The 19,623-nt window shown below is 44.1% G+C and overlaps 2 protein-coding genes across 4 annotated transcripts in view; one reads left to right on the plus strand and one right to left on the minus strand.

Annotated features, from left to right (window-relative positions):
* Window positions 1-6,892, minus strand: part of NHLRC3 (NHL repeat containing 3) — a 28,792-nt gene extending 21,900 nt beyond the window's left edge. The window contains exons 1-2 of the mRNA XM_073613278.1: window positions 6,745-6,892; window positions 4,333-4,534 (exon numbers count right to left, since the gene is read on the minus strand). Of these exons, the coding sequence (XP_073469379.1) occupies window positions 4,333-4,416 (84 nt within the window). The 5' untranslated portion in view covers window positions 4,417-4,534; window positions 6,745-6,892. The remainder of the gene's footprint in view (window positions 1-4,332; window positions 4,535-6,744) is intronic.
* Window positions 6,854-19,623, plus strand: part of PROSER1 (proline and serine rich 1) — an 85,734-nt gene continuing 72,964 nt past the window's right edge. The window contains exons 1-4 of one of the 3 annotated variants that reach the window (XM_073613276.1): window positions 6,854-6,955; window positions 10,519-10,768; window positions 14,666-14,731; window positions 19,386-19,454. In XM_073613276.1, coding sequence (XP_073469377.1) covers window positions 10,724-10,768; window positions 14,666-14,731; window positions 19,386-19,454 — 180 coding nt within the window. In that variant the 5' untranslated portion in view covers window positions 6,854-6,955; window positions 10,519-10,723. Of the gene's footprint in view, window positions 6,956-7,055; window positions 7,226-10,518; window positions 10,769-14,665; window positions 14,732-19,385; window positions 19,455-19,623 lie in introns of those variants that run through there. The other 2 variants (XM_073613274.1, XM_073613277.1) reach the window with 2 other exon arrangements.

A 19,623-nucleotide genomic window follows, 5' to 3' on the forward strand; every position in this document is an offset into this window, starting at 1 on the left:
AACAAACTCTTTTAACATTATCTGTTAAAGTAGGACTAAAGCCTCGTACACACGATCCGACTGTTGGCCTAAAATCCGATCGTTAGTACGCTCCATCAGACAATTGTTGCCCAACTTTCGGCCAACAAATGTTGGATGGCAGGCTAGTAAATTTGCGGCGGACAATGGCCTGTTGTCAGATTTTTGTATCATCTGTACACAAGTCCGTCACACAAAAGTCCAAAGTACAAACACGCATGCTCGGAATCAATGCTCACCAAACACGACATTAGCAGAAGGTGGCCAGAGGGTGGCGCTCAAGAGCTGAAATTCCACGTAGTACGTCACTACGTTCGTGTTTTTTGGTTGTCAATTGTGTGCTGTTAGTAAGCAAGACAAGATCCAGACACACGCCCTTTTGACAAAAGTCTGACGCTCTGTTGGCCAACAATCATATCGCCTGTACGAGGCTTAAGGCTCAGTTCACATAGGTGCGTTGTGCGACCTTGCATGTGATTCGTATCGCACTACAGTGCAAATTACATGCGATATCTGTGCAATGCGATTTTAGTCGTACAAATAATATGGCTGAATTCGCATCACATTCGGACCAGAGTTGTGCAGGGCCCTTTTTTTGGTCCACAGCAGTTTTGGATCGCATGGGTGGAAATCAGAGGAAATCCCTCTGAAGTGAAGGAATCCCTGGTTGTCCCCAAAACTAGTGTCCCCATAGGAAGATTTCAACCTTTGACAAGTGTTCTAATCACTCCCCACTGTATCCAAAAACAAAAAAAAAAAAAAAAGTTTTGCCTTTAGTAATACTTTAAAAAGGACATTCACCCTCCCAACCCTTATTCCAGCATTCCACTCCTACCCCCGCCCCGACCACATGCATTGCAGCTCTCTCATAGTGCATTGTGGTGTACTACATTACAAACTTTGTGACATGTTTGACTTTTAGGGTACCTTCAGATTGGAGGCGGGCTTAGAAATTGTGCGAGTTCAGATTTCAAACCCGCATTTCATTGCAAGTTCAGAGGCGGTTTGAAAGACTTCTGTGCGGGTTCATGCACAGATGTCTATTGAATTTGCCCCGAAGTCGCCAAAAGTAGCGCAGGAACTACTTTTGGAAATCGGTGCGGCGCCGCAGCGATTCAGACAATACCATTTCAGGCAATAGGCATGTGATTTGTCAAAACGCCCTGATGTGAACAGGGGCTTAGGACCATTTGGTGAGTTGGCAGCCTAATCATTTCAATGGGCTGTCTTAACACAAAGCAAAATGTAAATTGCACTTTTTTTTTTCTTTTTGCTGTTGCTTGAGATTTTTATATGCATGAGATGACAGGGTGACAGTAGGGATAGAAGGCTGATTCACCCATTCTTTCCATCCCATGCTGGCTGGGAGGAACAACTAATCAGGCAGTGTAATAAGGAGTACCAGTCTTTTCTTCTCATGGGCATTCCAAGAAGAACGTTTGTTCTAGGCTTCATATACATGGAACATATGTGTTTTTTCTGCATCAAATGCAGATTCTTGCTGGCAGAGCTAGCAGAAGATCCTCCATAAAATAAACACCTAAAGTACTCATGTTTAGATGTGTACAATTCTTCTAATGACATTCTGCATGTACATGTTTATGTGTGTTTAAAATCTGCAGCTATGTACGGCCCCAGACAAAGCTATGTCCTACCTTTTTTGTATGCCACTAAACACAGTGCACATTTTACATCTGCAGATGCAGCTGCGTGTATGACCCCATTGATTCCTATGGTGCCGCCTTTAGGGCCCTTTCACACTGGGGCGGCGTTGGCGGTAAAGCGCTGCTATTGTAAGCGGCGCTTTACCGCCGGTATTCGGCCGCTAGTGGAGCGGTTTTACCCCCCCCGCGCTAGCAGCCGAGAAAGGGTTAAAAACCACCGCAAAGCGCCTCTGCAGAGGCGCTTTGCCGGCAGTATAGCCGCGCTGTCCCATTGATTTCAATGGGCAGGAGCGGTGAAGGAGCGGTATACACTCCGCTCCTTCACCGCTCCGAAGATGCTGCTAGCAGGACTTTTTTTCCCATCCTGCTAGCGCACCGCTCCAGTGTGAAAGGCCTCAGGGCTTTCACACTGGAGACAAAGCAGCAGCACTTTCGGGTTGGTTTGCAGGTGCTATTATTAGCGCAATAGCGCCTGCAAACCGCCCCAGTCTGAAAGGGCCCTTAGATGCCTACAAAACTATACCCTGTATGCAACTAAATGCGGCATTTTGGAAGCTCAGATGAATGAGCCCTTAGGAGCATATTGGTTGATCCAAGAAGTGGAAGACTATTGAATCTTGCATACACACCTGTTTGCCTCCTTTGAATTAGGCTAGTGTGTTCCACATGAACCAAATGACAACGTCCAGTTTAACTGCAACAGTGGTAGGAACAGACACACACATTACACCAAGAGGCATATGTAGGTGGCGTTTAGCCATGGTGTTAATCCCAGTAGCAGGAATCTACTGATTCCTGCTGCTGGGTTTGACAGCTGTGGGTGGATAACTGCATCTGTCAGGTCCTTACACTCTGTGTGCGCCCAGCCGCGATCACTGCTGGCTGTGCACAAATGACTGCGCCCACCATTGCGGTGTACATGCTCTATTTGTTCCCTAGCTGTCAAACCCAGGAACAGAAATCAGAAGATTCCTGCCGCCGGGATTCGCACTTTGGCTAAACGCCAGTATGAGTGCAGCTTTATAAAGCAGTGAATGTGACTTTCCCCAAACATTAAGATAGGGTACACACTAGAACACGCAGCGGCTCACAGAAGGAGTCTGATTTTATCCCGAATTTTTGGCTGAATTTGGACCTGGAATGGACCAAAAGACGCACAGGACTCCTGTGCAATTTGCACCGGAGCCACTGCAGAGATGTGTGAACCAGCTCCATAGAGAGCCGGTTACAATCTCCTGTTATGCAAATTGGATGCAAAGAAATCCGCATCCAATTCGCATAAGTGTGAACCCAGCCTCAACTAATTGCAGTGATTTAAAACACATGCACCATGAGCATTCACCTGCAAGGACTGTTTGGTTAATCTCTTGCTGACCGCCCCACGCATATATACTGTGGTATATGCACCAGATCATGTATCTAGTAGGTTATCTGGCACTTCCATGTTTGGGGCTCGCACACCAGGACCCGCCAATTGGTCAGGAGACAGGCAGAACAAGGGAAAGGGAAGGAAGTCTGCTCTCTGCTGACATCACGGATATCAATCCAGGCACCGTGTCATCCCGACTCTGGGAGTCTGGATCCGCCAGGTACCTGGACTTATACCCATCTCAGGCTCTCAGTGAGCCGCTCTCCGCCCCTCCACAGCTCAGCGCTCCAGTGAGTGCGCGGGGGGGCAGAGTGGAGAGCTGCTGACTGACAGTCAGCAGCTCTCCGCTCGGGGAGCTGAGAGAACCGAGCTATCAGTGATGTTTAATCGCTCGGTTCTCAGTGTAGAGGCGTCTGGGGACAGATGCAGCATCCACCTAGGTAAGTATGAAAAAAAAAAAAACCTTTACTTCTCTTTTAACCCCTTCCCTGCCATTGTCATTAGTACAATGACAGTGCATATTTTTTTAGCACTGATCACTGTATTAGTGTCACTGGTCCCCATAAAGTGTCATTTGTTTTGTGCCCCCCATTGACGCAGAGCAAACATACGGGTTTCCCTTTTTTTTTTTTTCTGCCAACACACCCTAAGGCCACTTTCACGCTGGGGCATCGGCGGTAAAACAGCGCTATTTTTAGCGCCGTATTACCGTCGTTTTTGCGGCTGTATTCGGTCGCTATCGGTGCGGTTTTAACCCCCGCTGGCGGCCGAAAAAGGGTTAAAACTGCTCGCATAGCGCGGCTATAGCTGCGGTATTGCCGCGCTGCCCCACTGATTTCAATGGGCAGGAGCGGTTTAGGAGCGGTGAATACACCGCTCCTTCACCGCTCCAAAGATGCGGTTTGCAGGAGATTTTTTCTTCTCCTGCCAGCGCACCGCTTCAGTGTGAACAAACAGCAGCGGCTGTTTTGGGTCGGTTTGCAGGCGCTATTTTTAGCGCAATAACTCCTGCAAACCGCCCCAGTGTGAAAGGGGTCTAAGGGCTTGTTCACACGTGAGCTGCAGAGACAGTGGTTGGGGGGGGGGGGGGTGTACATATGCCACAGCCGCTATGCTTTGCTTGGCAGCGGGAATTATACCCCCTGTTGCTTTCGACAGGTGCTATGTGACCCATTGAGGTGAATGGGGCTGCTCTGCAAGGGCCCCCAGAATGCATGTGTCTGTGGTGTGCTAGTGTGGGGCTCAAAGGGTTAAAGCAGGCAGTGAGGAGGCAATACTCACTTTAGTATTATCACAGCTGTGTAGTAGCAGCAGAGCCAGAAACACGGCTGCAGCAGAGACGTATAAACTGGCTTTAAACTTCATCTTCCTGATGGTAGATGGTCAGGTCATGTGACACAGACAGGGAACAGGGAGACTTCCTCTCTGGAGAGCCTGATACGTCTTCATAGTCTGCTCCTCCCACACATCTTCACCATGTCATCTGCAAAGAAGAACATCATCTGGTATATTATTATTATACAGGAATTATATAGCGCCAACAGTTTACGCAGCGCTTTACAATATAATATTAGAAAAGTGTTCCTGATGTCACGTTATCCTAGATCAGTGATGGAGAACCTTGGCACCCCTGATGTTTTGGAACTACATTCCCCATGATGTTCATGCACTCTGCAGTGTAGTTGAGCATCATGGGAAATGTAGTTCCAAAACATCTGGGGTGCCAAGGTTCACCATCACTACACATTCTACACACTCACACACCTCCCAACCTCCTTCAATGGGAAGAGAGGACACCTTCCACAATGAAGTATGCAGGCAAACCGCCCACCGCCGTCATGCCCCCAAGTTAGATGGACCACAAAAAATGCAACTGTTTTTTCAGTTTTGGATAGAGTGGAGGGGGATTAGACCCTCTGTCAGTGTTTATTAACTACTTCAGGTTCGCCCCGTAGCATATTTACTGCTACAGGGTGGCACCTGTACCCTAGATCACATATATAGACGTGATCTGGCTCTTCCAGGTGGGGGGGGGGGGCGTGCATGCATGTGTGCCCAGCGACAGATACCGAAGACTCGATGTCTTCCGACACCCGCCGATGATTGAGTAGTGAGGCAGAACGGAGGTCTGTCTATGTAAACAAGGCAGATCGCCGTTCTGACAGGAGGTAAGGGATGGATCCCGTGTCGCTGCAAAGCAGGGACTAAGATCCATGTCTTCCCCTAGTAAAAGCACATCCCACACTGTAATAAAACACTGGCTAGGCACACAGTTAACCCTTTGATCGCCCCTGATGTTAACCCCTTTCCAGACAGGGTCATCAGTACAGTGACAGTGCATATTTTTAGCACTGATCACTGTATTAGTGTCGTTGGTTTCCAGAAAGTGTCAGTTAGTGTCTGACTGTTTGCCGCAATATCACAGTCCTGCTATAAGTCGCTGATCACCACCATTACTAGTAAATACATAAATCTATTCCATAGTGTGCGCAAAACAATTAATATACACTTATTGGGGGGGGGGTTAAGCAAAAATATGTAGCAGAATACATATTGGCCTACATTGATACATTTACATTTTTTTATTGGATGTGTTTTATAGCAGAAAGTAAAAAATATTGTTTGTTTTTTTCAAAATTGTTGGTCTTTTTTGTTTATAGCGCAAAAAATTTAAAAAAACGCAGAGGCGATCAAATTCCACCACCAAAATAATTCTCTATTCATGGAAAAAAGGACATAAATGTTATTTGGGTACAGCGTCACATGGCCATGCAATTGTCAGTTAAAGTAACACAGTGCAGTATCGCAAAAAATGGCCTGGTCATGAAGGGGGTAAAACCTTCCGGAGGTCAGGTGGTTAATGTCTGTTCCTCCATAAGGCTAGGTTCACTTATATGTGAGTGCGGGAATGTGTGTAAACTGCATGCGTTCCCACAGCCGCAGGCACACTACCTTGCAGATACGTGGGACTGCCATTCATTCTTCAGATGCATTTTAAAGTGCAGCGTGTTTTCCAGTGCAGGAAATCGCATTGGTGCAAAAGTCTCATACGATTCCCCTGTGGCTGGGATTTTTAAAAGGGGCTGGGACCTTTTTCCTGCGTTTCCTGCAGGCACAACAACCCATTCAAATGTTAGACTGCTGTGCCTGTACAAACACAATCCGCACCAATGGTGAAGGTATAAAACTAGCCTTAGGGAGAGTCCCCCTCTCTATTTGTACTCTTATCACTGAGAGTGAAAGGAAAAAGAAAATCCCACATTTTAGGTTGTCCCCAGAACAGGAAAAGAGGGGAGATCTTCCAATGGGGACACTAGTTCTGATGACAACTAGGCATCCCTCCCCCTCTTTGGCGGGATTTCCTCTAACTTCCTGTTTGGCTACAGGACAGGAACTGAAGGGAAATCTCCACAATGGGACGCAAATACAAGCCTGACAGGGGTTCTAATCCTCCCTTACTCTATCCAACATGAAAAAAATAGTGACACTTTAGTTTGTATTGTTTTTTTTCTGGTGGGACATGATAGGAAGAAATACATTTAAACTGGATTTTCTTTGTAGTATTTTGGGTGAGTTTTCCTCTATTTATTGATAGGTGTGGGGGGTCCCCGGTATATGGCGGTGTGTGTCCTCCCGGACATGTACATTTCTGGTGTATAGTGATAATGATATTAATGATAAAGTTGCTCTCACTCTCCGCCCTCTCTGTAGGGTGATGATCGGCGGGTATTAGTAGGACAGGAACCGGATCGCCTCTCTCCAGCACCGTAGAGGTTAATCTCCCCGCTCCTCCCCATTGGACAGAACACACCCGGGTCGTCCTGACGTCATCACACTGCGCCCGATAGGGGTCCACTGAGGGTAGGCGGGACGGGCGAACGATCTCTACTCAGGACCTCATCCAGTAAGACTTCGCTGTATGTCACCCGACAGCCCGGCGTCCTCTCCTCACCCTGCGGTGGGCGTGTCCTGTGTTTAGGGGGGTCTTTTCAGAGTGGAGGAAGGAAGCGGAGCGGGAAGTCCCCTGGTCGGGTCCCCGGGCTTTGTGTGTGCTCCGGAAGTGGTCGGTGTTGTGTACAGTGAGCCCAGACATTGTATATCCCCGAGACTGTGTGCTCCCCTCCCCCCGATCACCGCACTGCCCGCTCCTACAGAGCCCGGCCTGGGATCACAGGTACCACCGGACATTGCATGTACTGATCCCCCTTCGATCAGTGTGGGGGGCAATCCGATCAATCACATGACATCTGTCATTGTCCGGGGATGTCACATTCTGCATAACAACCCCGGCACCCCATCATTATCATCATGTACTAAAGGCTCTGCATGCTTCCCCCTCCCCCATGTACTAAGGACTCTACGTTGCACCCCTGTAAGGGTCCTACATGCCCCATCCCCCCATGTACTAAGAGGTCTGCGTTGCACCCCCCCTCCCATGTACTAAGGGTCCTGCATGCCCCTCCTATGTATTAAGGGCTCAGCGTTGCACCCCCCTCCCGTGTACTAAGGGTTCTGCATCCCCCCCCCCTATGTACTAAGGGCTCCGCGTTGCACCCCCCCTCCCGTGTACTAAGGGTTCTGCATCTCCCCCCCCATGTACTAAGGGCTCCGCGTTGCACCCCCCTCCCGTGTACTAAGGGTTCTGCTTCCCCCCCCTATGTACTAAGGGCTCCGCGTTGCACCCCCCCTCCGGTGTACTAAGGGTTCTGCATGCCCCATCCCCCCATGCACTAAGGGTCCTGCATGCCCCACCCCCCCATGTACTAAGAGGTCTGCGTTGCACCCCCCTCCCGTGTACTAAGGGTTCTGCATCCCCCCTATGTACTAAGGGCTCCGCGTTGCATGCCTCCCCCATGTACTAAGGGTTCTGCATGCCTCCCCCCCAAGTACTAAGGGCTCTACGTTGCATCCCTATAAGGGTTCTGCATGGCGCCTCCTATGTTCTAAGGGCACTGTGTTGCCCCCCCCCCCGCGTGTACTAAGGGTGAGCTGTGGTTTTACCACTTCCCCTTTAGCTGCAAACACGGTGGGGGAGAGTACATCTGTATTGGCCATGGTGACTTGCACTTAGTGGGCAGTGAAGCTACACGATTCTGGCTAAAATGAGAATCAATTTTTTTGCTTAGAATAAAGATCACGATTTTAGTGGAGTAACATCATCTTCTACATTCTACTAAAAAATGGGCTAACTTTACTGTTTCCTTTTTTATTTTTACTCATTGAAGTGTATTTTTTTTTCCCCACAAAATTGTGTTTGAGCAACTGCTGCGCAAATACAGTGTGACATGAAATATTGCAACAATAGCCATTTTATTCCCTAGGGTCTCTGTGTGTGTGTGTGTGTGTATATATATATATATATATATATATATATATATATATATATATATATATTTAGTATGGTGGTTCCAAGTAATTTTCACACTGAGGTACTTTAGCGCTAAAAATAGCGCCTGCAAAGCGCCTCTCTTGTCACTCCAGTGTGAGCCAGAGAGAATGATCAGCGGTGAGCTTCAAAGAGTCCTGCAAGCAGCTTCTTTGAGGCGCTTTAGGAGCGGTGTATACACTGCTCCTAAAGCGCCCCTGCCCATTGAAATCAATGGGCTGCAGCAGCGCTTTTAACCCTTTTTTTTGGCTGCTAGCCTCCGAAAAGCGCTGCTATTTTTAGCTACTTTACTGCTGACGCCCGGGCACTGTGAGTGTGAAGGGGCTCTAAGTGGTTAAACTTTCCTCATTTACACAGAGAAGTTCATTTCTTTGATCTAAGAACTAAAAGTTACAATGTTTATAGTTCTCTACCAGCTGGACAATGTTGTGAAAAACTTGGCAGACTGCCCAGTTTTTTTTTTTTTTTTTTTCCTTTTTGACAGCAGAGTGAGCAGGGAACGCTACACTTGTTCCAATAGTTGCATGAATGAATCAGGAAATTTTTGCATAGAGATTGTGAGGGGGATTGAATCGAGATCACAATTTTTTAACAAATCATTGTGCAGCTCTAGTGGGCAGTATATCATGCTGAATGGGGGCGCCCCACAAACGGATGCTTTGCAGGTAGTGCTGGGTTCACGGGGTTAAAGCAGGCGGTAATACAGCACTTTCTCACCACCTGTCCCATTCTCTCTGTAGATTGATCCAAATGCAGTTCTAACAGTGAGTTGGGGTGTTCAAAAGTCATCACAACATACACATAATGGTGCAAATGTTACCATGGGTAATGCACAGCAAGACATATGTTTCACCAAGCCTTAATGCAACACACGTTTATGTAAAAGGAAACTATTGTGCGGCACCTGAGGCCTCCTATAGTCATAAAGTTGGCCACCACTGCTAATGTATCGCTAAACCTCATCTTTCTATTACAGTGAATACTGTATACTCATGATGGTAATTCCCGCATTTCACCGACTTCCTTTAGAACTAAGATATGCCTTGTTTACATAAGCATATCTCAGTTCTCTGTTTTCCTAATGATCGACTGGTGCCAGAGGACATTGAGTGCCCCGCACCCACAGTTTGGTTTCTGCTGTGAATTATGACAACAGATGCAGCATGTGTATGCCCCCTGCAGGCGGGAATGCAGAATTGCATGTATGTACCTGATTCTGCACACAGCTGCCGCCCTGTAGCAGTAAAAGTGCCATGGGGAGGTCAGCAAGTGGTTAAGTTGGCGTATGGAGTTACCCCAGTGTTCAGAGTGGGTCATGTCTGTGCTGGGAAGCTGTCATGTACAGTATGTGTCAGTGCTGTATCCCCGGCCACATTTAGCCGTTTACCTTAGGTTCACACTTGTGAGACTCCACAAGCCACGTTTTGCATGGACAAGGCAGCCCATTCATTTGAATGGGCTGCTATGCCTCCAGAAAATACAAGAAAAAGGTCCCTGCACCTTTTCTGAAAATGCGGCCGCATGGAAACCGCAAATGCAGTGCGGGGAAACTGGATAACATAGAGAAGGGTTAATGTTTCTTTTGCTGCCTGTGCCAAGGACAAGGATTGGTGATAAAGCTTCAGTGGCGACACCTTCTTCCCTTAACTTTTACAGGAGAGAATTTCCCTTCCTAGGGGTAGATTTCCTCTCACTTCCTGTTGTCTCCCTCCCATTGCAAGTATGAGTTGTATGTAACTTGGGGACTGCCTGTATGTGTGTTTAGACACACAGATCCCGGTTCTCGCTCTGTAACGAGTGAACGCAGGATCGCATCGGGGTCGTGCACACGCTTTGGGCGTGCGCCCCTAGTGGCCAAAAGGCGAAGCAACGCAACATAACGTTGTTTCGCCAAGCCGTGCCATTCTGCCGCAGTAAAACTGTGGCGGCTGGTCGGCAAGCGCTTAATATGTAAACTGGTGGGTCAGGATTTCAGCAATAAGATATCCGTGCTGGAGTTTTCATCTTAGATTTGGAAAGACCTCTGATGCCTTGAAATATTTGACAATTTGCAAATTTTTTTTTTTTTTTTCCCTTTTTAGATCGCGGTATCATCTACATACTGTTTTTAACAAGAGGATTTGACTTTACCTGTAAATGGTTGTGAAATGTTGTTTTTAACGTCCATTGATATGACAAGAGCACATTGCGTTGTGTCACCCAAATACTGAAGAGGAAAACTTCTGTGGATTGATTATTGGGCTTTATGGGCTGTTACTAGTACAAGAAGAACAGAGTAGTGCAATCATGGATAAGAAGTCGTTCGAGATGGTACTGGACGAAGTCCGAAAGGTACAGCTGAATATTTTATCTTTTAATATGGCTTTACTGTACAGTTTTGGGTTATTTTAGGCTTTTATACAAGTGCAGATCTCTTGCTAGATTGAAACCCTCGGGAGCCATGGTTCTCACAAGGAGTTGGAAAGTGATATTGAATACAATTCTACAATTCCTGAATGCACAAGGTTATACCAGGTTTAGATTTCAGAAGAGCTTGACAAAAAAAACAAAGGGTATGATTATCTTTTGAGCCCTTGTATTTGTATAGTATATTGTATTTTATAGTGGAATCACAGGAAAAAACTATTGTGTATGTATAGACCTCCAAAAAATGTATTATTCATTTTTTACAAAATCATTAGATCTCTTGCACAGGTCTAGATGCAGCAAAGTCCTTGTGCATTAAATACCTGGTGCTTATCTGCACTCCTATGCAACTGAATGACTTTGCGCGGCCATTCTATTGTAAACACTGATGGCTTTGTCAGCAGTACACAACTAGGGACCAGCGCTGTGAACAGAAGCTGTCGGAGATGCGCAGCAATTCAGAGAATGTAATTTCCCAGCCAACTCTCCTGTTCTCAATGGCTCACCAGTCTATTTTATCATGTCCGGTCTTAGTGTAAATTATAAACCCTCCCAACCCTTTACTGCAACACCAAGAAAGTACTGAAAAAGCTGATGGTGTTTAATCGTACATAATTGTTTATGCTAATATGAGGAAACTTTGACATTGGAATGCCAACATCCCTAATTGTAATTGAAAAAACCGACCCCCCCCCCCCCCCCCTTATAGTGGGACTTTAAACGCTCAGAAGTTTTATTATAAAATGTAGTTTTTTTATTTTTTAACTTTGTATATCATTTCAGGAGTAAAATTATTCATACATATAATACCAAAAATTGTCCAAATAAAAAAAAAAAAAAACAGCAGTACAATATTCTGTGCATTACATAGGGGTTATACATGCAGAGAGAATGACCAACGCGTTTCAGAATCAAAATAGCTCTTCCTTCAGGGAAGACTCTACAACAGTGTTTATCAACTCCTGATCTCAGGACCCACTAACAAGCCAGGTTTGCAAGATAACTGAAATACATCACAGATGATATCATTTGCTGCTCAGTGATTGCAGTATTCTAGTCTGCATCTCCCCAAGGTAATACTTAAAACCTGGCCTGTTAGTGGGTCCCGAGGACAGGAGTTGAGAACCACTGCTCTACAAGTAATGCAGTATTTTTAAAAACAAAAAAACTCTTCAGCAGGGTAAAAACCTGATCTGGTGGAAGTATGATGTGAGGAAAAGCCAATATCTGCTCTTCTCAAATGTTCGCCCCTCAAGTGCTGGGAAGGGGGACAAAGGGCAGAAAAACTCCCAGAGGGATGAAGGAAAAAAGTCCAGTCACTGAACAGGACCCAGAAGATGTACATAAGGATCACCTCTCACAATATCTAAGTTGGGAAGGACCAGGTCCAGTTCAAGGAGCAATATAGAGGAGTGTCTCAGTATTTCAAAAGGAGTCTCTGCAGTGACTGATACAGCCTGGTGTATTCTAGAAGGTCCACATGGAGTAATGGCATGCCATGCAATTGTACTGCATTACTTGTAGAGTCTTCCCTGAGGCTGCATTCACACCTGAGCGTTTCAAAGTCGCTCGTTTTTGCCGCGATTTTGTTCAGGTCACCAGTGTAAAAGGCAGAAAAATGCCTGTAATCTGGCCCAAAGAAGCTCATGTTCTTTTTTTGAGCTTAGGGCGTTTTTCAGGCGTTTTGCTTCAGGTGACAGAATGCTTAGATGTGAACAGGTGCCATTGAAATGAATGGGATTTTGCTTGTTGGGCGGTTTTATGAGCTGAAAACGCTCAGGTATGAATGCAGGCTTAAGAAGGAGCTATTTTGACTCTGAAACACGTTGGACACTCTCTGCATGTATAACCCATATGTAATGCACAGAATATTGTACTGCTTGTTTTTTAATGCAGATTTCAACAAATTTTGTTTTATGTATGAACAATTTTACTCTTAAAATGATATACAAATAAAAACGACATTTATAATACAACTTCTGAGTCTTTTAAGTCCCACTCTATGGGTTTTTTTTTTGTTCCCAATGCTTGTTTATGCAGCTGCTCATGACTACTCTAGAACCCTAATACAATCTTCTTGGAATAATTTTGCAGAAGTACAAATCTCAGCTGTCTTATCAGTTTTTAGTTAAGGTAGGAAGGTGAGGAAGAGTATGTTAGTCATACAGGGTTCACTTCTGACTAGGGGGACAAAAAAATTACAGAATAATTGTAAACTTCTGCAGATCAGTGATGCAGTACCTGGATCTGTGTTTTCACATGCACACAGCTTTTCTATATTTGCATCAACAGCCTCACTAATGGGACCCCCCCATTGCTAGGCTCTACAGCAGGCCTATGGCTATAATTACCCAACTATGTCTTATAATTACAAAAAAGTGTTCTTTTTCCTTCTGTGAACATTGTGGAGTATTTGAGTACCAGGTAATGTTTTTCATTGTCAATGACCTATACGTTCCTGAATGTCACATAAAGAGGTCCGAATTGAGTTTCAGGATAGTGTGAATATGTGAAGCTGGACAAATCTTAGAAATCATGCAGTCAGTACAGCTGAAATATAACTAACCTATTTGGGAAAATATGAGGTGTATACGTGGACACACAGGTAAATGCTGACACACAGAAGCGTCCTTGTTTACATTGGTGTAGGGGTGAACAGCAATTCACTTCTGTGGCTGGCTTCATGCCCCTCCTGCAGCTTCCCTGGAGTAGGAAAATGCTGCATTTTTTGCGCTGGACATATTTTATGTCTGCAAATACCCTTGTGCATGTAGTCTTGAAGAGTTTATTTATAATAAATTTCTCCCGTGACAAGTATTCAACCAGCGGTGACGAATTCAGACCGTATTTTGCTTAATACAATGATTTTCTGTGATCGTCAGTTCCATCTAGTGGTCATATTGTGGTATATTTTCATTATTGAGGTGTTGCCGAACTAATACTGCATTATGATTATAGGAAATCACTGTATTAAAGTGTCACTAAAGGCAAAACTTTTTGGATGGCGTAAGGGAGGGTTATTACTCCCATCAGTTTTTGTTTTTTTTGCCATCTGTGTCCCATAGGGAGATTTCACTTCCTGTCCTATATAGCCAAATCAGGAAGCAAGAGAAAAAATCCCTCCAAAGTGAGGGAATCCTGTGGTGTCACCAGAACTAGTGTCCCCATTGAAAGATTTCTCCTATTCCTGTCCTGATAACTCCAAAAAGAGAAGGTGAATCTCCTTAAAGGGGGCACAGGCAACGGTAAAAACCTGACAGGGGGTCAGGTCTGTACGAAACTAGAAAAAAAAAATGAATTTTGTGTTTAGTGACACTTTAAGCTAAATACAATCAGAATTTATTATGACCTAGGTAATGCCTGTCACATTTGTCCCTATAAATTTTTTTTAATAAATGGATCCCAAAGTGTTTAAAAATAGAGCAATCTGTATTTTTGTTATTTTTGCATATTCATCAATCAGATTGTAACGTTTAACTTCCAGTTCCATTTTTTTTTTTTCATCACAAGTTTGATGTTGGCTGGTTACTGTCTTGCAATGTAGACAATTCTTGATGAAGATATCTTTTCAGAACACTCGTAGTACATAATTCAAGCAGATCAGAACTGTTGCTTTAAGTTTAGCAATTTGTTATCAGAAGACCCTCCTCTTCTTCTTCCTTCTTCTTTTTATTTTTTTTTTTTTTTTCACAGCATCAGTGATACATTGTGATATCAATGACAGTTTTTTTCAATTTACCAGCAAATTCTTTCATATAATTTTGCAGTGCTTATTATCTGAGCGTTAGCAGGATTTAATCTGTACTCCTTTTCTGTCCACAGGCAGTTATGACTGAATATAAAGTCAAGGCCGTGGAGTCTGTGCATGGATATTTTTCCTGTGAACAGGTAACTTACAACATTGATACCAATCATCATTTTATAAATGTGTTTTAAGGTAACATTAAAATCAATAAAAGAGGTAACCCTTACTTGCTTTGTGCAAGATTGCCCAGAAATGTGACTTTCCTTCAATTCTCACTGTTCCTGCCAGTGCTGTAGGCAAGCCCCCCCATCCCCCCCTTCATTGGATACCTCCTGTAGCAAGCCAGGTGCTAAGGTGGCACCCATGTATGCATGTTACTGTTGGGTTTTGTACTGGAGTTTGATGGCAGCCGGAGCCACAGACATCCCTTGAGAAGTGACATGGAGCAAGGTAAGTGTTTAGAGATGGAGGGTAGGACAGGTAGTGTGGCATATTATAACTTAAAGCTCAATTCCAGGTTAACTATCTCTTCAAGCTGGCCCAAATTAACTATTTTCTACTCCTGGAGATTGGCAACCTGTAGATCCTTGACAGGTGACTGGTAGATTGAGGTCTTGGCTTGCTTACCCGCCATTTCAGAACATTAAACAGAGTACAATTCATTAGGACTACTTGTAGTTGGAGCTGTAGTAGAGAGCAAGAACTGCATAAGCCCATAACTCCTCTGTAGTGCTGGCTCCTGTCCCTTAGAGATTAATACCAACTGCACTCCACCTCTTATCCCGGCTAGCGGTCTCCAGAGTGGTGCCAACAGCAGAAAAGATCTTCAGGTCAATGTGAAGCAATATATAGTATAAGGCTGCTTTCACACGGATGTGCTGCGGTTTACCCGCACCGTGGGTGCAGTGCAGTGTACCTACAGCTTTCATTTTCCATTTTCTGAATGCAAGAGTTTTGATGCATTTTCAGAAAGTGCAAGTCTATGGCAAAGAGCAGCTAATTCAAGAAAGTTGCAGATGCACTGTGCAGCACCCGTGGTGCAGGTAAACCTCAGCACATCAGTGTGAAAACAGTCATATAGGGGGCTCAGAACAGTAGGGGTTCATCTACATTTGCAGTGTGGGTGGTGTTAAGATTGGTGTGTGTGGTTTTTTTTTTTTTTTTTTTTTTTTTTTTATCACCCCCCAACCACACCCCCTTAAGCTGTAGTGGCCAGGGGTGTACATACTCTACAAGTTGTGCAGTACAGCAAACAAGGTGTTAAAGCAGGCAGCATTGTGTTGCTTTAAGCTCTTGTACCCCGCGTAAGTATGCAGTTGTGGCACACTTGCAGAGTGGCCCCATTTACTTGATTGGCCGGCGGTAACACCCACCAAAAGCAACAGGGGGCTTAATTCCTGCTGCAGCATGTGTACACCTTTTAGCTGCTGCCTCAGCAGCTCGCTCTTCCCGCTGACAGCTGATAACTCATCGGTTGTTAAAGCCGACCTTCAGTCAGTCTTTTTTTTTCATCTTTCCATCTATTAAATCTTCTGCCCTTGTTTAACTTTGGATAGAAACATTTTTTTTTTCATACCTTATACAGCCTACTTCCTGTTTCTTGTCTGATTAAAAAGCCTAGGCTTATGACATCATGTACAGCTCTCTCTCGTGGGAGTTTGCCAAGAAGCAGGGGGGGGGGGGGGGGTGTGTGTGCGTGAGTCATAAGAGGGCCAATCAATCAGAGCTGGAGGTATACCTCTATGTAAATCCAGGAATTGAACAGGCAGCACGGTCAGCTGCCCACAGTTGCATAGTAGGTGAGATTGTAAAAAGATACAAGTCCAACCTATGTGTGTGATTATATGTCAGTATTACATTGTATATCCCTGTATGTTGCAGTCGTTCAGGTGCTTATCTAATAGTTTAAAAAAACTAACAATTGTTCTCCGCTGATACCACACCGCCTGTGGAAGGGAATTCCACATCCTTGCCGCTCTTATAGTAAAGAACCCTCTTTGTAGTTTAAGGTTAAACCTCTTTTCTTCTAATTTTAATGAGTGGCCACGAGTCTTAAACTCCCTTCTGCAAAAAAGTTTTATCCCTATTGTGGGGTCACCAGTACAGTATTTGTATATTGAAATCTTATCCCCTCTCAAGCGTCTCTTCTCCAGAGAGAATAAGTTCAGTGCTCGCAACCTTTCCTCATAACTAATATCCTCCAGACCCTTTATTAGCTTTGTTGCCCTTCTTTGTACTCGCTCCATTTCCAGTATATCCTTCCTGAGGACTGGAGCCCAGAACTGGACAGCATACTCTAGGTGCGGCCGGACCAGAGTCTTGTAGAGCGGGAGAATTATCGTTTTATCTCTGGAGTTGATCCCCCTTTTAATGCATGCCAATATTCTGTTTGCTTTGTTAGCAGCAGCTTGGCATTACATACCATTGCTGAGCCTATCATCTACTAGGACCCCCAGGTCCTTTTCCATCCTAGATTCCCCCAGAGGTTCTCCCCCCAGTGTATAGATTGCATTCATATTTTTGCCACCCAAATGCATTATTTTGCATTTTTCTGCATTAAACCTCATTTGCCATGTAGTTGCCCACCCTATTAAAATGATTGCAGCCAGAGTCAGTGGAGGGAGATTTCTGCAGCATATTTGGCAAGTACAGAATCACAGTATATATAAAGTAATAAGCAAAGTGGTTGGAGGGAAGCTTCCGAATGGCAAAGATGGTTTTTATTACAAATTATGTGAGCAGACTGCAGTTCCTCTTTAAGGACATGGCGGCCGGCTTCCCAGCCAGCTCCTTAGCAACCAGCTGTATACAGTGTTTAAATGGAAAAATGATAACCGCAACGAACACATCAAAAATCACAACACTTGCATTTCTGGTGCGATTCCATTGAAGTCTAATACCTGCAAAACACGGGGAAAAATGGTCCCTCGACCAAAGCACCGGGTTCAAAACGCATAGATGTGAATGTGCACCATAGAAAACCATGTAAATGGACTATAGTGCGTTTCTGAAAACTGCAAAACGCACTAAAAACACATAGGTGTGAACCTAGGGTTAGTAAATCAACCCCACTGTGTCAGTACAGAGGTGATGAAAGTGGTAGCATGGCTTGCTTATACACTGGTGCTTCACAGGCCTGCTGCTCAAAATGAGCACCGGGCTCATGTCCTTATTTATTCACAAGGACATGTGCGTTTTAGTGCTGTTTAGGTGCGTTTTTGATGCATTTTACCACGTTCCAGTACAGTTCAGGAAAAATGCAGCAACCTATGCCATTAAACCATATCGCCTACTATCCATGCGTTTTTTTTCTGCACAAAAAAAACAAAAAACAAAAACGCACTTTACTGCATGTGGTGTGAACTGGCCCTAAATGCACAACCTTGCTGGAAGCACCTGCTCCTGTATTTCATTGCAATCACTCTGCTACCACGTTTAACACCTGGTCAGCTTAGATATCAGCAGGGTTTTTTTTTTTTTTTTTTTTTGTTTTTTTGTTTTTTTTTTGTTTTTTTTTCATGAGGTCCACTGACATAAAATTGCATTGTAAGGAGCAGTAAAGCAGATTGTACAGTATGAGTATACCATAAGAAAAATGCCTGCTAATGTATAACTATCAAAGAAAGTTTGTGTAGAAACAATTTTTTTTAAAACCCTGCCAATAAACGTCTTTTTTATATTTTCTGGTCTGGTAAAGCTTATCTAAGTGTAAAAAAAACAAAACTGTAATATATTTTAGCATACTTGCTCTTGGATATGGTGGCTGCATTAGTTTTCTGTTGTGATACTTTTCCCTTTATATTTTTTTTATTTTTTTTTTTCCTAGTGATGTGGCTAGTAACACAATTCTGTCCTAAAATGACAATGCTCACTAATCTTTCTGTATAAGGCAACAGAAAAAGCTACAGAACCCTGCCCCTCTCCTATTCTCCATATTATAGAGGGGTTTGGTTCTGTAGTCTTGGAGAACAATGTAGTTGATAACTGTAAGCAAGTGCAATTTCATTCAGAATTTTAGCTTTCGCAACCCTGTGAAAAATATTGCTGATATGCTAAATTCTGTCCATGCAAACCAGACTTTTTTTTTTTTAAGGGCTTATTCCAACTATGGATTGCATTAATGCACCTGTGCTAAAGTACTGCAGTACCATGCATAGGGAAGGCTTCACTGAGGTTGCCCATTCACTTTGAATGGATTGGTTGCACACCCTAATCCACTAAAAATTGGACTGTACTGCTACTGACTGCAGTGCACAGAAAAATGTTTACAGGCGTTTTTACTTTTTTGGCTATTTTGAAGGAAAACGCGGCAAAACGGACATTTTTAAACATGGTTTACTATCTGTCAAGTTAAATAGTACAGGATAGGTTGTAAAAACGTCCTGTGTACATGAAGCCTTCCAAGGGCAGACCACCCATTGTGTTATGATTGTTACATTCTTACTTTTTTAAATGTAAATACAATTGTAATGATCATAATTTTCAGTGATCAATTGCATTATTGCCAGTATATCTTTGTTCACAAAGTACATGAAAACAAATGCAAGCTCTGGTATGCAGATAGATTTCTCATATTGCCCAGTAAAAAAATCTCATTCTGCATTGATCCAAGCGGTGACCTTGCTGCGATGGTCATACTAACGTTGCACCAGTCTTCTTTGAGTTGTGCTCAGAGTGCAGCAAATGCATATTATCAATAAAGGAACAACTACAAAACAAGTATTTGGTCCACTGGTCTCTAGTCATATGCATTGCTACGATGATGTGGTCTTAACTTTTTTTATTTCTTCCTTCTAGATAATTGAGCTGTTGAGATATTTCTCATGGGCAGAGCCTCAGCTGAAGGCAGTGAAGGCCATGCAACATGTAAGTGTTCCCTTCATATGCAATAATGCATTTAGTGCTGTTAACACACATTGTTGGCATTGGTGGTGGTCAGGTTACATGAAGTCAGTATTTTCCTTTTGCAATGGCTCGCTTTGTTTTTCTCTATAAAGCATACCTGTTCACCATATACGTTGTACCAAGGTAGACA

The sequence above is a fragment of the Aquarana catesbeiana genome, linkage group LG02 (assembly GCF_042186555.1).
Source record: "Aquarana catesbeiana isolate 2022-GZ linkage group LG02, ASM4218655v1, whole genome shotgun sequence".
Lineage (NCBI taxonomy): Eukaryota > Metazoa > Chordata > Amphibia > Anura > Ranidae > Aquarana > Aquarana catesbeiana.